General features: G+C 40.0%; 2 protein-coding genes across 2 annotated transcripts; one reads left to right on the top strand and one right to left on the bottom strand.

The window, feature by feature from the left end:
• Positions 1-2,107: 2,107 nt before the first annotated feature.
• LOC145906064 (otogelin-like) lies at positions 2,108-5,753 on the bottom strand. Its single transcript, XM_082993442.1, has 7 exons — positions 5,682-5,753; positions 5,028-5,237; positions 4,378-4,551; positions 3,527-3,697; positions 2,897-3,085; positions 2,580-2,708; positions 2,108-2,208 (listed from the first exon to the last, which is right to left on the bottom strand). Exons 1-7 carry the CDS (start codon positions 5,746-5,748, stop codon positions 2,204-2,206), a joined length of 945 nt encoding a protein of 314 aa, XP_082849568.1. The 5' UTR covers positions 5,749-5,753; the 3' UTR covers positions 2,108-2,203.
• Positions 5,754-11,258: 5,505 nt separating this feature from the next.
• On the top strand, positions 11,259-20,115 carry LOC145905704 (galanin receptor type 1-like). The gene is made up of 4 exons (XM_082992971.1): positions 11,259-11,786; positions 16,107-16,236; positions 18,371-18,619; positions 19,240-20,115. Exons 1-4 carry the CDS (start codon positions 11,314-11,316, stop codon positions 19,882-19,884), a joined length of 1,497 nt encoding a protein of 498 aa, XP_082849097.1. The 5' UTR covers positions 11,259-11,313; the 3' UTR covers positions 19,885-20,115.
• The last annotated feature ends 424 nt before the right edge of the window (positions 20,116-20,539 follow it).

Below are 20,539 nucleotides of genomic sequence, written 5' to 3'. Positions count from 1 at the left end.
AAATCCTTATTATTGGGTGTTAAGCCGTATTTTTTTGCAATCGTATCATATGCAAGATACTCTCCGTTTGTGTTAAGTATGTCTATTTGAAATAAAATTCCCGCTTTAATACATGCATTCATGAACCCGGGTTTTGCGTGGTATTTAACTTTGGCATTGTACCATAATTGACGGTTGTTCTGTTGTAAGCCTAGCGTTTTAAAAAGGTTTTTGCAAGCTCCTACGGTGGCTCGTACGGTACGTAGGGGTAAAATTCGCTTTAACCGTGAAGACTCAACTTTTGCATTTCCATTTAAAATTGCCTCCAACCAATTTTCGTTGCAAAACGGCTTTTCTATCACCTTCCAAGTTTCATTAATCTTGTCGTCGTGGAGTTTTCTAAACCATTTCAAGTTTAGTGCAAGGAGGTAGTTTTCAACATCAATAACGCCGAGGCCGCCTTCGTCTACATCCAAACATATTGTCTCTCTTTTAACTCTTTCCCACGAGATTTAATACCACTTGGATTTGTTTAAGAGTAGGATTAAAGTTCCTGTTTACCATAACATTGTTATCATTGGTTTTGATTGGTATTTCTACCCCAAGATATTTTATTGCATTCTCGGACCATGACAAACCTTCATTTTCCATAGGTTTGAAAAGGTTCTTTTCTTTTTGAACCTATGAAAAAGGCGACGGACTTATTCATGTTTAATTTGCACCCTGACAATTCTCCAAACTCCTCTATTACTTTAAATACCTTATGAAAGTCGTCCTCATCTCCCTTTAAAAAAACGATCGTATCATCTACAAACATTGAGATTTTAAATTCGTGTTGGTTAATTGGAATGCCTTGAAAGCTGGCCTTTTTAAGTGCGCTCGCAAGACATTCTATGCATAAAACAAAAAGGGTAAGAGAAAGTTGATCTCCTTGTCTTACACCTCGTTTAGTTGTGAACTCCGGCGACAAGTGGTTGTTGTTTACTATAATACCGGTCGGTTGCCTGTGAAGGCATTTGATCCAGGATAAAATTTTATTGCCAAACCCAAATATTTTGAGCACCTCGTAGATGAAGTCCCAGCTTATGGTATCAAATGCCTTGTATATGTCCAAGGACAGTATCGCACCAGGGATATTACGAAAATCTGCGAAATCGGTTACGTCGAACAAAAGGCGAATGTTCGTACCAATATATCTACCAGGTATAAAACCGTTTTGACTGGGAGAGATTAGTTGGTTCAAAACCGATTTTAATCGCGTATTTATGACTTTGGAGGCAATTTTATAATCTACGTTCAGTAGTGGACTCTCGGTGAAGTTTTCCACTTGAAACCAAAATAGGTCCATAGCGACATCTAGCGAATGAACATAACGTCTCAGTGTTGTATGTAGATGGTGCACGTAACATGATCATAAAAAAATCTATATTTTGTTTTGGGTTGGGTTGGCATCGGTAAAGCGCCCGACCCATACAAGAGGAAAACCTGATCGGGATTCCTGGTTAGGATATTCTGGGTTCGAATCCAGTTGTGGTCAAAAAACATCACGAAAAGAAATTATTCGTTTGGAATGATCGTCCTTTTTACTAAACCATAAAAATAAAGAAAAAGTGTCGCCGCCAAACCAAAAAAGTCTTTACTGAAAGCGGAAGATTTGGTTGTGAAGCTTCCATCGCTGCTGGCGCGATCCAGACCAGGAAATATATCGGTGAAATCAGAAACCTCCGAGGATTTGTCGGAAGATTCGCACGACGCCGGCCGGTTGCCACGCAAATTGGAACGACTGCTCCTATACGGGCTTTGGTCGGATTCGCTTCATAATATGCGGGGTTCGTGTTTGCAAACGCGATTTTGCGTCGACGAAACAAAGATTGCTGCATCGTATGGACAAACTAATGGGAAATAAACGACAAAATCGCCTTTAAACTTCCCGTTAAAATTTCGTTTGCAAAATTGTTGCAACTGCTTTATACATTTTGGGCGCCAATTGGTCCTCGTCACTTCAATGTACTTATTAGTATTGCGTAATTGCACGACGGGAAGAAATAAAATTTATAAATTATGAAGGATTTATGCTATAACTTTTGTTCTGTTTATCCAACTAACAGTAATACCGCAGTCATTTTTTGCATCCAATATGTGTATTGCCGAATAAGAAAAAAAACACAATCAAGTCAAATCGGGAAGATCCAGTCGTGAACTTGTTGATGGGTTTTCCAGTTCATCAACCTGAAAAAAAAAACATATTCGATTGTCCACGTTGTTATTTGTTTCCCCTTGTTCTATGGTACGGTATTTACACAATGTGTGAAAATAGACACTCTGCATGGAGGGTAACCGTTAGGGAAATCACCTTTGCATGATGGGCGCCTGACACGATAACCTTATGGTATGTGATGGTTGCCTGACAAGTTGTGCGCTTGCGCACTAGTATACCTTGGCCACAATATACCCCGTGAAACCACTGAGCTCCCGTATCTCAGTTGGTAGAGCGTTGTCCCTGGTAAGCCCAGGGTCGTGAGTTCAAACCTCACAGGGAGCTTGATTTTTCAGGTCTCGCTCCTACTTTTACCCTCTGATTTAATTCATGATTCACTCACCTCTGAGTAGTGGACATTGAACGCATCGTCTGGCTTTGTTCAAGAACGATCCAATGGGACAAGCACATCGCAACCTTACGCCCGGCATGATCGGATTTGTACATTCGAACACTTCGTTGTGTGGGCAATCTACAAAGGATACGTGTCATCATACGATTTGTATGAAAGTTTAGAATTACATTGTATTCTCATTACATATTGGGGTGTAGAATTTTTGTTTCTTGAGGCACACTTTTTGCAATAAAATGTGAACATAATAGAGTTGTCAGTCCAAGAAACATTTGTACACAAAATTCTTTGGATGCTCGTCCACTTACTCCGCTTACTCGGGCAACTCGAAAGTGAAACACAGACGTTTCGGGCGTTTCTGACGTGGCCCTCCTGACAGGCGCATCTCCTCGTACAAACTTCCCGCCGGCGACACTGCTTCCAAGGTTCGTCACACGTTGCATCGCAAGGTTGCGCACAAGTGCGGTACACCTCGTTCAAGTACCTGTTGCAGTTGTCTGTTCACGTAAAGGAAAAATTGTCGGACAAATACGTTAACATCAATATTTATTTGACATTTATGCAAACACACTGAAAACGATTCATCATTTCAATTCAAATGTATTTTCTCTGGCAGTTGTATGTTCACGTACGTTTATATCTTTAACTTTTGCGTCATTTATACGCACGCACTACAAAGAACAACCTTTTATATTAAATATTTTGTTTTGCTGTTAAGCTGGCGAGATGTTCTAAGTCAACAAAGATGCACCCACTATCAAAAAACTTATTAGATATTTTGTCAGTCCAAGAAACATTTATGTAAAAAGCGATCAGTTTTGTTAACTTTGTCCAAGGATACACGAGGAAAGTAAAATTATTTTTCTAAACTATTTATACCCTAAGCCTTCATTCTTTTCTAAATTACTCTGCACTCCGATTTACTACGTCACACTTACTGTGGCACTCGTCACGTGACACGCATTTTGCGTCATTCCAGTAGGTGTTGGCCGGGCAACTACATCCGGGACGGCAGGCTTCACGACACAGCACCGGTTGCAGGATGTGATCGCAATGTTTCAAAGGACAAGGTCTGCAGCTTTTGTAGAAAACTTGGTTCGCAGGACAACCTAAAGAAAGCATTGTGACGTATCTGATCATTGTTACATCATTGGTCGAGATATTTCCTTCTGTTTAGCCCAGGGGTGATCAACCTATAGGGCATTGGGCGGTTTGAGGCAGTGCAATCTACTCCAAAGCTAATAAAAGAAAAGGCAGACTGATTGTATATGAAAGATATAACTTATTTCCAGAGAAAAGTTTACAAGAAATTTAGACCAATGAAAATTGTGGCGCAATTGTGACATGTTTTATTTTAAAAAAGTGCTTGAGTAATTAATTTACATACAGGCGTGGTACAAGTTTAAGTTTGAAAACTGACTAAATAGGTTTTCACCACCAGGTAACATGAATACTAACATTCGCTCTTCCTGTGAAAAACAACAAATATACACCTTTTGTTTGAAAAGATTGTATTTTCCAACGTACGGAAAAATACTAAAGGGCACAATAGCTAAAACACAGCTAGACATTGAGCTGTTGTGCCCTTTTGTACTTTTTCGTTTGTGCTGATTACTTATTAAAAGTTCATTGTAAGTTTATAGCACCGAGTATGCGTTAATCCCAGACGCTCTACCTGCGTGTACATAAGGCTTCAATTTCTAATTCTAAAACCGTCCCCAGTCAAAAACTCCCACAACTCCCAACCACGCCTTACTATGACGTCATACACAGCACAAGCGTAACTTACTGCATTGGTCACGTGATACGCATAGGTTTCCGTTCCAGTATGGAAGCGTAGAAGGACATTCGCATCCGGCCGGTCTGCACCCAGCCGGGCAAGCTTGTGGTTGACTTGCTTGGTCGCAAGTCAGTCGACACGGTCGGTAGCAGAATTGGTAGTAAACCTGGTTGGCCGGACATTCTGCAACGTAAGAAAGGGTTGGATTACAAACGCATTGATGCATCTGTTTGGGTACGTCGGTAACACTTCCACAATCACAAAAAAACATGCCACAACGGACAAAGAAACGTTGGTGTTTTTTTCAAATCTGTTTTTTTTTCAAATAGTAAATGAAGTCCTGTATAAGCAAAGTTACGAGAAAATTTCATTGTGCAAAAAGTAAAAGTTATAGGAGTGCGAATTTTTAGTAACTGAAATTAAACCAAGCGGGTTGTTGTTATGGTATCTACACTATTTTCATTCGCATAAGACTGTAACTTGCTTCTTGGGTTTGTTTTGAAATGCTCAAGGGATCGCGCAATAGTTTGAACTAGACAATGGTTTAAATTGATAGGCGATTCCCTTGAATACTCAAACCACTGGGCTCAGGTTTTAATAAATCATAACAAAGCTTTGTTTCTATAATGTGACAAAACGACAAACACTCATTCTCTTACTTGGGATGCAACCGCTGAGTTTAACACAGAGGTTGCCATTCCAGTAAGTTCCCTGTGTGCAAGCACAGCCAGGTTTACATCCGCAAGCGTAGGAGTTGGTTTTTTCCGTGAGTAGGTCCGGTGTAGGGCAATTCCACCAGCACGGTTTGCACAAGTGGAATTTCTGGTTGCCACGACACCAAGCAGGCGACGGGCCCGCGGGTTCGGCCGCTGTGAAAAAAAAGCAGCAAAATGAATTGACTCAAATTGTCCACATGGTTTCAAAAGACATAACCTGCATTACACAAAGAAATGCAGTTAATATTTACCTGCAAATATAGCCGCTAAAAAAAGTCTTAACCAGTTAAAAATGCCCACGGTACCAAATAATCAAATTGTTTTCTGGGAAAGTGACCAACGCGCGGAGAAAATAGATTTTTGACTCTTAGTATTCGTACAACAAGCTCCATGAACAGGACCACGCTCAGATTCATATAAACTGAGTAAAAGCAGAAAACCTGATCGGGATTTTTACCCAATGTTGCCTGGATTCGGTGAAGAAGTAGAATTAAAATTAAACATAATTAAATCAAAATTTAGGTGCGAAATACTTGCAACGTTTTACTTTAAATTGTTTGCGCATTTTCATTCAAACAGCATAACGTCTTTACTTACGTAGGGCAGAAATTGTGACGAAACAAAGGCACAACAGAGACAGAGCGACCCAACAGAGCTTCGACATCTTGCCGGAATGTAGCAGAACAATACGCAAAAATCTTCAGTCGCGCCGCGATTAAATAACGATATCTCGAACATTTTCCACGCCCGGGGCCTATTTCGCCGCCGAGATCAACGGAACATTACTTCATACTTGTCATAACTGGTCTCCTTTTTTCATCACTAATCGTTTAGGTGCAATTATACAGTCGCCTGAAAATGCAGCAATCGTTTGCACCTTGTAACCAGCTATACAGAGAAGGCAGTATTTGCATTGCTGTCAATATGAATATGTACTTAAAAATATCTGAATTAAGATAATTTTTATAAACAAACGCAGATCACTGCACCAGAATCAAAATTTACGCATTTTTTCACACGTTTCTGTTTCATTTTCAGTATAATATGAATGTTTGGAAACGCAAAAACAGGAAAGATCATAAGGTAAACGTACAATTCGAATACACAACTACAAACTATTTCAATTCAGTCCAATTAGAATGACTCCATTACATCATTAATTATATCAGACGACCAAATCATGGATTGAATTTCAAACGAAAAGCGCCTAACTTTCTTGGTGGGTGTGGGCAGCGGAAATGAGACAACGCTCGTTTAACCGGAATCCAAGCGTTTTTGATGATCTGCAGACGTCGATAACTTCACCGATTAAAATTGTAATTGAGGTTTAAGTTCCAAAAAACAGACATATTACCGACTCAAAACAGACACATTACTAAGCAGGGGGCAGGAATAATATGTCGAAACAGTAATAATGTATTAAAATCCCAACACAGCGATCGAAACAGTTGTCATCTGTATGCAACTCACAGAATAAATTAAGGGTTAGTCAACTTTGACATTAGCAAAAACTGATGAAGGTAAACCCAAGCCCCAAAAAAATAATTGGAATTATACGTATATTTTCGGTGGAAGATAAAGGTGCGCATATATAGATTGGTACGCGAAGTTTTTGACATTTTGACATAATTTGAAATCCGGCATGCGGCGTTGGAAAGGTTACCGACCTTTAGTTTTAAGTGTGATTTCGTTTGAAGTTAAAAGTTCAATAAGAGAATATGGATTTGTAGAAAAGTGCACAAAACCGCTTCTTACACATTTTCCTATTTCCAATGTAAAACGTATTAAGAAATGCCCGGACATACGTAAGTCATCAGATTGTGATTCACGAATTCCACAATCTCTTGAGATCGGTGCTCGAATCGCTGGCGGTCATGGAAAAACCAAGTGTTCGGTATCATGTTTGTCACCTTCTGTTGCCGCACGAGGTTGCGCAATAGAATCTTAAGTGCTCGGTGATGATAAGATGGATACAAGTGGTAGGTTGCATCCAATTGCGGCTGTTGTATGGCCTGTGACAAACAATCCCTCTGTGTAGTCGCAAAAGTAAACGATTATTAATTGTTGAAATTAATTTGCGGGAGAATAAAGTTATGGTTTATGGTTTGCGTAAACCTTTCTGCTGAATGTTTAAACCTTGGCAATATTCCAACAACAAATTCTTACTGTAACGAGAAAATAAACCGTTGTGTCTCAAAATTAGGTTAGATTTTTTTACAAGTGAATAAATCTACCAAAGTTAGGTTTCTCATAGTTATTTGTGGGACCAGTCGTTGAATTCTTACCGCAACGGCGTTCTGGACCGTTCTGTCCTACTTCCACCACCTATATCATGTGAAATGTAAAAATACTTCTGTTTCGCTCGTTTCGTGATCCAAGTTGTTTGTTTGTCCAAAGTTTTAAAAGATTAAACCGAATGCCTTTAAAACAAAAACTTTTTGCAACTAATTATGTTGAAAAAAGAAAAATAATTAAGGCTACAAAAAGGCATTTTTGGTCACACCAGGATTCGAACCCGCGCTATCCTGTTTGACTCTCGATAAGGTTTTCCACTTGTAGCCAATATAGATACATAGCGACACCTAGCGAATAAAGATAATGGCCTGATGGTATCTGTAGATGTCGCACTTTACATATTCATGAAAAGGGTGGGTGATTGGCAGCATTAATCAAGCGGCTGACCTATATACCAAGAAAAAAACCTGATCGGGATTCGTGTCCAGGACGTCTTGGGTTCAAATCCCAGTGATGTCAAATAAAAAAAAGAAATTGTTGGTCTTGATTGGCACCCGACCCATATACCAAGAAGAAAGCCAAGAAGGGGTACATGGTGGTCAACATACAACTGTACAAAAGCGCACAACATTCCAGATGACCTTCATATTTGTCGTGACATTCATCCTTGTACGTCATAAGGCAATGCTGAGGTCAATATTTTGGCTGGGATTTAGTATATGTTCTTCGTCCTTGGACGTAAATACAATATGCGGTTTCATACCCACCATATCGATATCTCACTTGGATCTTCTTTGTTATGAATAATTAATCGCACCCTTTTACACTCATTGGTGGTGATCAATTCTAGAAACAGATTAAAACACATCGAGCGTTTGAAAGCGCAATTTTTGTTGAATTTGAATTTTTTTCGTGGGACAGTGTTTCCCAAACTTTTTTATCCGTGAAACCTGAACGGTTGTTAAATAGAACCTGAGGGTCAACCTAAACGTTTTTTACGACATGTTCTAATGCGTTAGTTAGTCAAATATTTATGAAACATATTCGACAGGTTTTCTTAAAACCAAAATAGTAGTAGTTCATGAAACACTTCAAATTTGTTTTTTGAAACCCTAGGTACAGACGCTTTGGTAAATTCAGCTCAGATATCTCAACTGATGAATTTGAAGCAGATACAATGAAAACATGTTTTCAACCCTGCTTAAAATTCGTCATCACCTCCCAGTTCACCACCAAGGGATCAACCGAAACCCTTTTACAACTGTGTAATGTTTTCCACACGACCTCAGGCACGTTGGACAGGCGTGGTAAAGATAAGCCGTGTTCTACATGGTTTTGCATTTTTCTCTCTCTGTCCCCTGCCGCGGTTGCGAGTTGAACAACGAAAGGAACGTGCCGTTGCTATGAACAACAAGGCTGTTGGCCAATCAGAACATTAGAGCAGAACCAGTGATTTTCCGTCTTTATCAACATTTAAACAAAACTCTGTTGTCAATTACTTTGTTGTCGTGTACACGCCAAGCACTGACTGTTCATATTAAGATTTACTTGACAAACGAAACAACCCCCTCACATTCAGTAGCCTAGAATGTGTTATAAGGGTCACGAATTATTGAAAATTATACACGAGGGCATCGTAACGCCAGACGCCATTACGCTCACTGTTGTATTGCAGCCAAGATCCATATGTTCACTGGCATAGCAGCCAAGCTGGATCAGCCACTTTTTTTCGAAGCAAGATCGTTAGAAATCCTGCCTTGTCAAACGATAGCAAGATTTACTTCTACGTTATTTCAATGATTTTCGTAATTTTATATCAAGTGTACAAACAAGATGTCAGCACCAGTAGCTTGTATTGTTCGACAGTTTTACCGTTCAACTTGGTCTATCTGTTTATTTTTTTTTAGAACTGAAGATGCTTGTGAAAAGCACAACATGTTTTAAAAGAATAAAACCGTTTAGGCACAAGGCTGTTTAACATTTTGAAATAGAAACCACGCAATAAAAAACTTAAAATCTTTTAACAGGATCTTCTCTAAAAAAACAGGACTTTACGCATGTCGTTGCATTTCTTTCAATAAACTTCGAGCTGTGCGTGGTGTCCTTTCATTTCGATACCAGCACAGTTCGGCAATTTCAAATAACTTCATCACGTTTCGCAAATACTTGACGTAGACGTGGTGGGCGCAGCGGCCAAAGTCAGGTGCGATATTTCAAGTGTGCAAACAACCTCGAGAGTTCTTTACTATCAACTCTGAGTGTTGATATACAGATTGTGGGCCAGAAACCTTTCCGATAGTGAATTAAACCCTCAAGCAGGAACAAACGATTCTGCGAGACATTCTTTATTCATTCTGCTGCAATCGCCGTGACGATTTTCACCAAAAGCTCATTTCCAGGTTAAAAATGCCAGTTTGCTCACTTAGGACAAATAATGTATTTTGTGGCATAAAACATTTGTAAAGTTGCCTCTGTTCTATCGATGCTTATTAGCTTTATACACAAACACATGATGTAAATACCAGACAATATTTGAACTAGAATATGTAACAAAATACTGGTTTTAAACGTACAAGACTGCGACCAAAAACAAGCCATTATTGTAATTTCAAACACATTGTATTTGAGCAAATAAAAAGTTAAGGCCGGTATTAAATATGTATTTCTGATATCAGACATTCATGAAACTGTTTGATTGATGTTCGGGGCTTGCAAATATTGAGTATGTTTGACAACGTTGTAAAACCGTGATTTACTGTCGGCACCGTCACCGCTAGCACATATGGAGTCTGACCCACATGACCTTATGTACGTCATCGAAACACCCAAAATCGATGCTTTTTGTAAGCACCTTGTTTTTCAGTTTTTTTTTAAATTCTTTGAACAATTACAAAAGGTGCACAAACACGTATTTACGTCTTGCATGACGTTTTATGTCGTATGTGCTTGCAATCCATTACCAGTGGCACCTGTTGCTTCCAGCCAAAACCAATGAGAATATCCGATGCAAGCAGGTTTTTCTGCAGGCAAACATGGCATCTGTTTCCGGTTGAGGTATTTTAGTTGTTCAACGTGCAATTAGTAAACGCAGAAAGCGCAAATTCAACGTAAATTTGTCCAATTTGCCATTAAGAATGCGGAGTAAGAAATGGAAATTGCCTCCAACGTTGTCGGTGCGGAGAGAAGAAGGCGACCTCCAAAACAACGCTACCTTTTTCCCGTGTGGTTCGAGGCTCACAGTTTTGCTGTTGAGCGAATGAAGAAAGATTCAGTTGTTGTCAGGATCCGGGTTATCCGGAGAGATCCGGGTTATACAGTGTAAGTTGAAAGGAACCTTTTCGATCTAATGTTACACACGTTTAAGTAGTTGTTGCACTAACATTGCTCTATATTGTTAAAGTATCTGATGCATAAATGTGGATGAGGGGTTTTATTTTTTTATATGAAATGCATTTATGTTGGTATTATATGCCCACTTAATTAGTTGCTGACTATTTTATTGCCAGACCCTGAATAATTTCATGTTGAAATCTATTTTGGAATGAAGCTAAAATGAATCTTGTAAACCATTATTTGCAACGTACCTGCAGGCATCGTGGTCAGCTAAACAAACAAACTTATGCCTACACTTGCAGGTCCCAAACTTGGTAAATCGTCGTTAGTACGTACGTGTTTAGAGATAAAACCCATGTTTATCTCTAAGCAGAGAGTGTCACCATTAGGTATCTTTCAACACGTTTTGTGTCCTACAGCTTTCTTGTCGTGCTTGTGAACTTCAAGCAACCATAAGGGGGGAATCAGTAACACTTAAGATCGCCACCAGATCGAAGTGCAAATGCGCATTAACTCTGATATTTCACGGTCATCTTATTCAAAATGCCTTGATGTTCAGCTTTTTTCTGAAAAATAATCCATTATTATTGTGTATATTACAGATGTCGTTGATTGAAGAATAATTTGTCACTTTAAAACAAATAAAGTTTGAACAGAGACCATGAGCCCCACAGCTCCTCCCTCTGTGACCACAGGACTTCCTCTATCTGATGTTTATTCCTTCACAACGAACACATCCATCATCCAGGATGTAAACGGAAGCACTACTGGGAGTTTGAAAGACTTGTACGAGGAGGCGAAACTCTCACAGGAGCAAATCCTCACTGCCATCCTCGTCCCAATCTTCTTTGGAATCATCTTTTGCGTCGGAATCGTCGGAAATTCCTTGGTAATAACGGTAATGTTGAAGATATATCGCTACCAACCTCAAGGACTCAACAACACCAACCGATTCATTCTCAATCTCGCCATCGCTGACCTCTTATTCCTGGTGTTCTGTGTTCCATTCCAAGCCACAATCTACAGCATGGACGGGTGGCCGTTTGGGGCCTTCATGTGTGTTTTCTGTGAGGTTTGTCAGAAGGTCGCCATGCTCGCCAGCATCTACACCTTGGTGGCGCTTTCCTTCGACAGGTGAGCTTTTTGTTTAATTTAATCTAAAGCAGTTTTTTCCCACCTTTACCAGCTCCAACTTTTATGGCCATATTTTCTCCTGACCATTTTAATAAATAGGTGACAATTTTTTACCACTATGAGATTAGATTTTGAACAGGCGGCTCTTACGTTTTTCGCCTACTCCTGGGACATAGCGTTAACAATCACCCTTTAAGTTGCGTTCATATGAAGTGTGGAATTTGTGAACGACTTATCCTTATAGTAACGTTTCGTGCGGCGAGACATTGTGTCTTATTGGTCAGCATATTGTTTGGCTACTTCAGAGTTTATTGAAAGATATCGTGGTTCGTATTCGTGTTTTGCAAAATTGCGGTGACCCAATCGATATGTCTCCAGTATTTGCTTTCCATGAATATTTTACCACAATTAGATTAGATTTTAAACAGTTTTTGCTTAACCCCGGGACATCTAAAGAACTTGGTGTAACTGGACGAACAAAACATTCGTGACGAACAAATAATTCTCCGTAGTTCAATATTTGGGGAGTTTGTTTGTTGTCATATTTCACATTCAAAAACGTGAATTAAACTTTAAAGCTTTGCATAGAAAACAAAGTAATGAAAATCCATTGATTTTGAACGACTTCTGTAGCTTTTGACGTAGATGTGGAGAAAAAAGGTTTTGAACAATAAAAATGGACAAAGGTGAAATCTTTAATCTTACAGAGGGTCACAATAAGGCTGTGGTCATTAAAATTTTACGCTCGGTCGGTTTGCGATATTGCGTCGCACAAACATATGGTGGATGAACAGAAAAATCCATATCATGAAACTTAATGTAAACCCAGTTGCTGTCTGTCCACAATTAAACATTGTCCTGCTACGTCAAGTTTTAATAACAAGACCTAAGTAGGTTCTGTCCACGCAAGCAATGTATTGTCCAACATCGACCGATGCCAAATCTCCTCCCAAGCAATTTTGTACCGAAACCATCTCCGCGGTCGCGAGGTCGGTGATTCGCAAACTGACAACATTGGTCATATCCGGGTGTTTGTTTTGTAATAATCACTCATTCGAACCCGACAGTAAACAAGACTCGTCGCCGCCACGCTCCAGCGAACACGGCTCGTGTGCCAGTTCGAGTTTAGATTTGAATAACTTGTCGGGAAAAGTGGCTGATCCTTGGCTGCAAAGCCTGTGAACTTTACGAATAAAATATAGTTAAGACATCGAATAATGATGTCCTAACTTTCATTGAACAACTGATCAGCTATTGGTTAAACGGCCATGATGTAGCAAGTAGGAAAGTTTAGGAACAAGCGTGCAAATAGTTTTGCCCTCACGAACTCCCCAGAAACCATTTCACGAACCTCTGGGACTTCTCGAACCCTCATGTTAGGAACCATTAGTTCATTTAAATATGGCAATAAATCTTAACTTAAAAACAACCAAAACGTTATTCGCATACTGATTATTTTGTTGGATAAACGAGTTTTGTCGGCTCTTCCGGGCAACGCGAATAAGGCTGGCAAAGCAAACAGTGGAATAATTAAATAAACCTTAATGGGGAATATTTTGAAGAATGTCGGCAGAGAAAAGTCAATAACCACACACTTGTGTTCGTTGTATGCAAAAAAATCCTTCGACTTTAAACACTTTGGGGTACATGTAGTGATTGCCAAAAAACGCCGTAATTAGTTTGTGGTTTGACGTGTCGTTCGGTTCGCCATCTTTCATAATTTCCGAAAGTGTTTTCTATTATTTCTATGTTGGGGAAACATATGTCGTGTGTTCGTCCTGGAGAGAATTCTAATTGCGCGGTAACTCTAAATTATTAACATCAAGTTAACTTATTGACATTGGAGCCTGTTTATCGACGTCCTTGTGACGAAACAATACAATCTAAATTGTGGATAATTCGTCTCTTATTGCGTGGTTTTTCGCACAATAACATTTATTGCATTGTCCCATAATCAGTGACGTCGGTTGCTCCGCTTCTCCCTTGTCATGTCGTACATATTGAAATCTTCATATCAAAATGATCAATATTGCTTCGTCTATGTCGTCCGAAATGACAACATGTCAACTTCTAAGGACGACGCGTTATGTTGAAACACTTCCTCCAAGAACCTTGCGGGTCAAAGTTCAAAATTCATCGGTTGCAGTTTTTATTAAACCGTGCTTCATGAAATTATTTGTTTAAACAAATCATTTGGCGGCCTTTTAATATTTGTTTTGTTTCCCAAACCCATTTGTAATGACGGACCCCTTTCAAAAAATTACCTCAAGTCTGTGGACCCCCTATGTTAATTAACCCGGACATTTTCTCACGAACTTGGTAACGACTATGACAAAACAAACAGAAAAAAAGGAAAATTTAATTTTTTTTGCACTTACGGACTTCCAGAAACCACCCCACGTACCCATTGGGGTTCCTCGAAGCACAAATTGGGGATCACTCATATATTTAAATATCGCCATAAATCTTAACCATTTATTAATCAGTTGAAGCTCAAATAAAAGCTTCCAAATCATTGGTGACAAAATCAATACGGTCGCCGCGTCCTTCTTTCATTTCACAAAATACCGAGGTATTGATCAGTTCTCCATATCTGAAACCAAATAATCGTTATTGTTCAAAACACGTATCGACCTTTCGAAGTTGACATCACATATTCCAATGCGTTTCATCAGTTTCAAATTTCCGGCAGATATTTTGCACCATGTTGCGTACTTTCAGTTGTGAAATTCAGACCATTGTGTTTGCACAGGTGACAAAGATGGCAGATACCCATTTAAGGCTGTTGGCGTGGACTTTATTGATCGAAATTGCAAGAAGCTCGTTGCGTAATTCACTGGCGTTATCATAAAAATGAAATTCGTTCATACCATGATTCCGTAAATTTGTAAAGAAATACAACGTAAGTGGCTCCCGCACCTATAGTTTTTATACGAACCCAATGCAAGAAATGAAATATTGCACCAATGCCATGTGTTTGCATATCTGTGAAAGACAGAGTTTGCAGAATGCCTTCCACTCGGCCGGTGGCATCAGACACCCTCAGCGCGTTTACCAAACTTCACGTACCAGGATTGTGTTTACAACATTCCGTCCGCCCAGCTTTACCTTGTTTGCCATCATGTCTCGAGGTGAGCCAGGTGCCACGTTAAGCTTGCGAGACTGCTGCTCAGTTTCCAATAAAGTCTTTGAAATCCGCAGGTTAACACTTGTAACCTTTGGAGCTTACACAGACTTTGATCACGTTTGCTAAACATCAGTACAATGATGAATGTTCTTGTTACGCGTTACATGGGTTCAAAGCTGTGTGGAATTCAGGTGTTGAAACTTAATTAATTTCTCGCCCAACTTGTTGACTTTCATTCGGAACAAAGCCTGATATCCGATGACGTAACGAGCGGAAAACATTCCCCTGTCGTGTTTTTATCGCCGAATTAATCGACTTTTGAACCCGAATGGCAATCCGACAGAAAGTGCATTAACTTTGAAAACCACCTGGTGCATAATTGATTGGAGAATAATTGAAAGATGGTCTGTGCTGTTAATTTTGTTCTATTTTCTGATAAACGAAGTAATAATGATTTGAATCTCTAGAACTATCGGAAAATACAGGAAACTGCGTCATATTTTGGTCTATCCAGTGGTAAATGGAATTGACTATTTCAAAAATTACGTGTCCATATTTGACTTTTTATTGCATCTAACGTGCAATACGTAAATCTACATTTACATGATAAATAATAGATGTTAATGTAATGTTGAAGTGTAACATGTTGTCGCTTGACAAGATAGTATCGTACCACTGAGAAGGCCCCAGTCAGCTATCGCATCTAGATCACTGGGTTTATTGGCAGTACTGCCAAGACATTGCAGGTCATTGAAGTCATTTTTTCCCTACAAGTCAGAGCGAGATATGAAAAATGCAATGTTTGTGCCAATGCCGCTTTCATTCAACATTTCACTGTTTGGATTTGGGACCAAATATATCGTTTCATTACAAACATTCCTGTATTTGTTTATGTTGGTGATCTTTTAGTTTACGCGGAATTCATTGGTGACGCTCTGTACTTAGTTTGTTAATAAAATGCAGGTAAACCTTTTACGTAATGATTTCCATCAGCAAACTGTAGCTAATTTGAAAAGCTTGAAGTCGGCCTTTAGGTCATGAGATAATTGATTTCACGCGTTGGCTTCCGAGCATTGGAAAGTCAAAAAGCGCGGACGCCTCAAGAAAATCAATATAAGTTTCCCAAGACCTGGGAATGAATTCTCCGCGGAATTTATGACGCTTTACTTTAAACTGCTTCATTTTTGTGGCAGGTTCTTCGCTGTTGTCTATGCAACATCCGCGAAACAGTTTCGGACAAAGAAAAACGCGACCATGGGTTTAATTTTCATCTGGGTGGCTTCGATCGGAATTGGAATTCCTTCTGCTTTGACCAGAGTTCAGGTAAACTGCTGCGTGGGGTAGACTGATGAAGGGCTTAAATACCATCAAATACTTCCTCAAATCCAGTAAAAAAATTATGATAAATAGACTCTTACGGACCTGAAACGTAATCATCCTTAACAACAAGAGATACTTGGCCTGCGATTAAGTTGGTCATTGATCCTTTAGCACATCAACCATCCAACCTGATAGCAAACATGACGGATTCGGGCGTCACAATCTTCCCGATAAGTGGTATTTGCGGTGGTACGTGATAGCAAAGGCGATTAATCACCTGAGGTTGTTTGTCAGCAAATTTCCTACCGCGATTACGTTGCCTGCAACCTTCATTCCCCGCAGGGACTTTGCGCGTGCGTTCGTTACACTTTAAACATCGGGTTATGATGAATGTGTTGACGAGTACTTGAACCAAGCTATTGGTCAAATCCAATCTTGACAAGTTGCCAAACAGTTTTGTCGGCACCACGGTAACAAACATGTGCCAATTGAAATATTGGCTATTTTCTGGTGATCTTCTGATAATCCTATTGCCTGTAAATGTCTTGCAACATAGTTATTGTAAAGTCAGGTAAGGTTTTGGGCACGAGATTTAATAAAACAGGTTGGGTTGTTCTACTCATTCTCAGACTTAGTAGACACGGATATAACGTTTCTAAAAACAGCGTTGTTTCGGCGCTATCTGATTTATGTGAAACGATACTTCACCTAAACCCCCAGCGCTGCAACTTATACAGTGTTTTAAAGAGCTAACCGTTGTATATACACGTTTCTTATCATGTACAAACACTCTGTGACACTCGGTACTCTAGAGCCGTTTTAGGATAACTGCATCGTTGCAAGAAGTGGTAAAACGTGATCATCAGTGTTTCAGTGCTAAAACGGAAGTTGCAATATGAATAACACACAGTTACCCTACTTCGGGGCAACTCCTATGTCATTAATCCGATTACTTTCTCGTAACTGCAAAAGCAATCGTTATCGCAGTTATGTATGACACATTTTACTGCATACGAGTGCTACATGCACTTGCTCCCGCAAACCAATGGTTTTTGACCAAGAGAGATTGACATCTGTTTGTACACCGTGCTTGCGGATGATAAATGTATAGGTTTGGTTGCAAACTGACTGGAATAATGCTTTTTCTTCAAAACATATTTTCTGCACTGCAACATCACCCGAGACTGATAAACACATTTTCCAATTAATTTAAATCGTAAAACGCCCCCATGCATCGCACCGTGCAGATGTTTTTAATCGTTGGGATCATCAAAAAAACATCTTTGACCTGTTGTGTTTTTGTTTGGATCCAGTTAATCAATACGACTTGCTCAGTATCAGACCACCCAGATCGCGTAAGCTGGCCAGCATCGGAAAATTCGTGCAGTTTGACAGAAAACATATATTTTAGATGGCAGTTCTGCGACAGACAACCTTAAAGTCGGCTATTTTTGGAAATTACGTTCAATATTTCAAGCTACTAAATTTTTTTTAACGCACGTACACCAAGTCTACATTTATTCTTATGTATTGTTCTTATGAGCGTTTACACATAGTAAACATATCGAAAATGTTATAAACACGACCCTGAACAAAAGAAAGCTGTATTTCCTAAATTATGAAGTTTCTGCCAATAATTGTGCCTCAATAATAACAATAAGGTTGCAATTAGACCCAACATAGGCAAGGAAATGTAAAGCGACTTACGAAACTCTTGGGTCAGCGTGTGTCCTGTTCAATAATGAGCACGACTAACCTGCAAGACAAATAGCATGTGTAACACTGGTTATGAGCACAGCAGTGTTCGAAACGTTTACTTATGATGGTTAGCATATTTTCTCTGCCTTTCCTTCTCCGTGTGATTAACTCCCAAGTTTTCGAACCAAATCCTTAACATTAGGTTTACAGGCTTGGCAGCCAAGGCAATGCAGCTAAGCTGGATCAGCCACTTTTTCCCAACAAGTCGGAGCAAAATTTGAACAATCAAGCTCCCGGTGAGGTTTGAACTCACGACTCTGGGCTAACCAGGCCCAACACTCTACCAACTGAGCTGCACGAAATATTATTGCAAATCCTTTACATTGTTACACGTTTTTGATTTAAAATCATTGAATTTCCCGCGCTTTTGTCTCCACAGCTGGAGGGGTTCGGAGGATTCGAGGGGTTGCAGTTGTGCGTCCTCAACTGGCATATGGGCAGCTTCGACAAGTGGTATCAACTCTCAATCTTCATCCTGGGATACGTTCTTCCTCTTCTCATCATCCTCAGTTGTTACGTTGGAGTCCTCCACGCCATGTGCAAGAACTCCCGCAATAACAGCGCCCTCGTGCGGAACAAGAAAGCCGATAATTCGCGCAAACGAGTTACGAGGATTGTGGTGATGGTGGTGAGTCCCTCGCAACAGTGATAGTTGAAATTATTAGCTACGAATATTAGCTGAGTAAAGCCTTTTTCACTCAATCTGTTACACAGCTCTTTGAAAGATGTTTTATTATGCTTCATAGTATTATTACAACAGCTACCATTACATTGAAACATATAGGTTTCACCAACAGACATTTTGAAATCAAACGCATTGTTGTAAGAGCGCTCCATTTTCATTTTCCGACGCCACAAATGTCCATTACCCTCCTCGTTCGCTATTTTGCTTTTCGGTTAGTCGTCGGAAATCCTGACAGCGAGCAGACGGTCGTTACCGAAAACAAACAAATGAGTTTTGCCCGAGTTAAAAGTTCTTCACTAGAAGCAAAGCAAGACACAACTGTATAATATAGTTGTTGTTCATAATTCCAAAGCTCGGTTTAGAAACTTTTTACCCGAAAGTGCAAGTATTCACAATAATTTGATCGATAGCCACAATATTTGTGTTCATTTGGTTCTGGGACTCCCGGTGAGATTTGAACCCACGATCCTAGGCATTCATTCTTAAATTACTTTGTTGCAGTTGAACTAAAGAAAATTTCGTAGAATTTGCCTGAAAAAATTGAGAATCTCCGATATTTTCAGGTTGTGGTTTTCGCCATAGATTGGTTTCCCCATCATTTCATAACCCTCTGGATCAACTTCGGAAATTTTCCCTTCACTTCGGAAACGTTCGTGTTGAAAGTATCGGCCCACTGTCTCTCCTACGCCAACTCCTGTGTCAACCCACTGGTGTACGCGTTCGTCTCAAACCGATTCCGAAGCGATTTTCGACGAGCTTTCACTTGCCAGTATCTCTCCGAGGCCATGGTTAACATGAAGACTTATTCACGTCAGGTCGTTCGATCCTTGAGCGTTCATCTTCGATCACGAAACAACAGCAGTAACAGACACGATGACGCACCACCGGAAGTCCTCAAACCTCGTTCTCCCACTATCTCCTCCTCCTCCCGATACGGAGGAAGTTCTGAAAGCGGAGGAGAGGACTTCAAACGGTTACAGGAACCTTCTACATCCATCATGATGCTCACGCCGAGTCTGCAACAGAGAAACGATGGGAAAGAGCTTTTTCATCCCATAGACGAGGCATTGGAGAAGGGAGCGGCGGAAAACGGAGCAAAGGATGTGAGCGACCCCAAAGAGAACGAACTTCTCCTGAAAGATGATAAAATAGAAATCATTGTCAAGGAACAGAATGAACGCGAGGGCGTGATGACGTCAAACTTATGAAAGTAATTTGCCACCGAACGTTTGCGCCAAACTATCGTGTCCATATGTTCGATATCTGTCTAACCATAACCGTGGTTGCGTATTTTCTGCTCTTGAGAAGTCGCGCGACACGAATTTGAACAAGAGTTTTCTACTTTGCGGCCAAATAAAATTAGAATAAAATACCCAAAGTACCTATTTGTATTAATTGTTTTGTTGAGACAGTTGATGCATTTGCTAGATATCTCGAAAGGTGCAAGTACGATAGTGCAAATAAATCTGCTTTCGTGCACCTAGTTGTTGTTTGCATCTGCGAAGAGTTACCCTTACTCGCTGTTGTTCACAGTAATTTCATAATTCTGGGTCTTAAAATATACCCAACAAACCAAGCCTTCATGTTCCCAATGCCCCATTCGTACATCCAGGCATTTGGTTACGTGACGTCATCGACGGATGTCAAAACTTCATTACATTGAAACTGGGTCTTGGCCGTAAGTAAAACTACCTGTAAAGCTTGCAACCTTAGTAGGGTTAATAAAAGTTGGGCCGAAACAGATGTCCCTAATCCTTGGATTTGCATTGTGTGGCCGTGGAATGCTGCAACGCGATAGGCTTAAGATATTGGAAGGTTAGTCCAGGGTAGCTGCCAATACCAACGCGTGACGCGTGTGATCCG

Source organism: Ascidia mentula, chromosome 6 (genome assembly GCF_947561715.1).
Source record: "Ascidia mentula chromosome 6, kaAscMent1.1, whole genome shotgun sequence".
Classification (NCBI taxonomy): Eukaryota; Metazoa; Chordata; class Ascidiacea; order Phlebobranchia; family Ascidiidae; genus Ascidia; species Ascidia mentula.
This window is presented reverse-complemented; position numbering and strand designations above follow the sequence as displayed.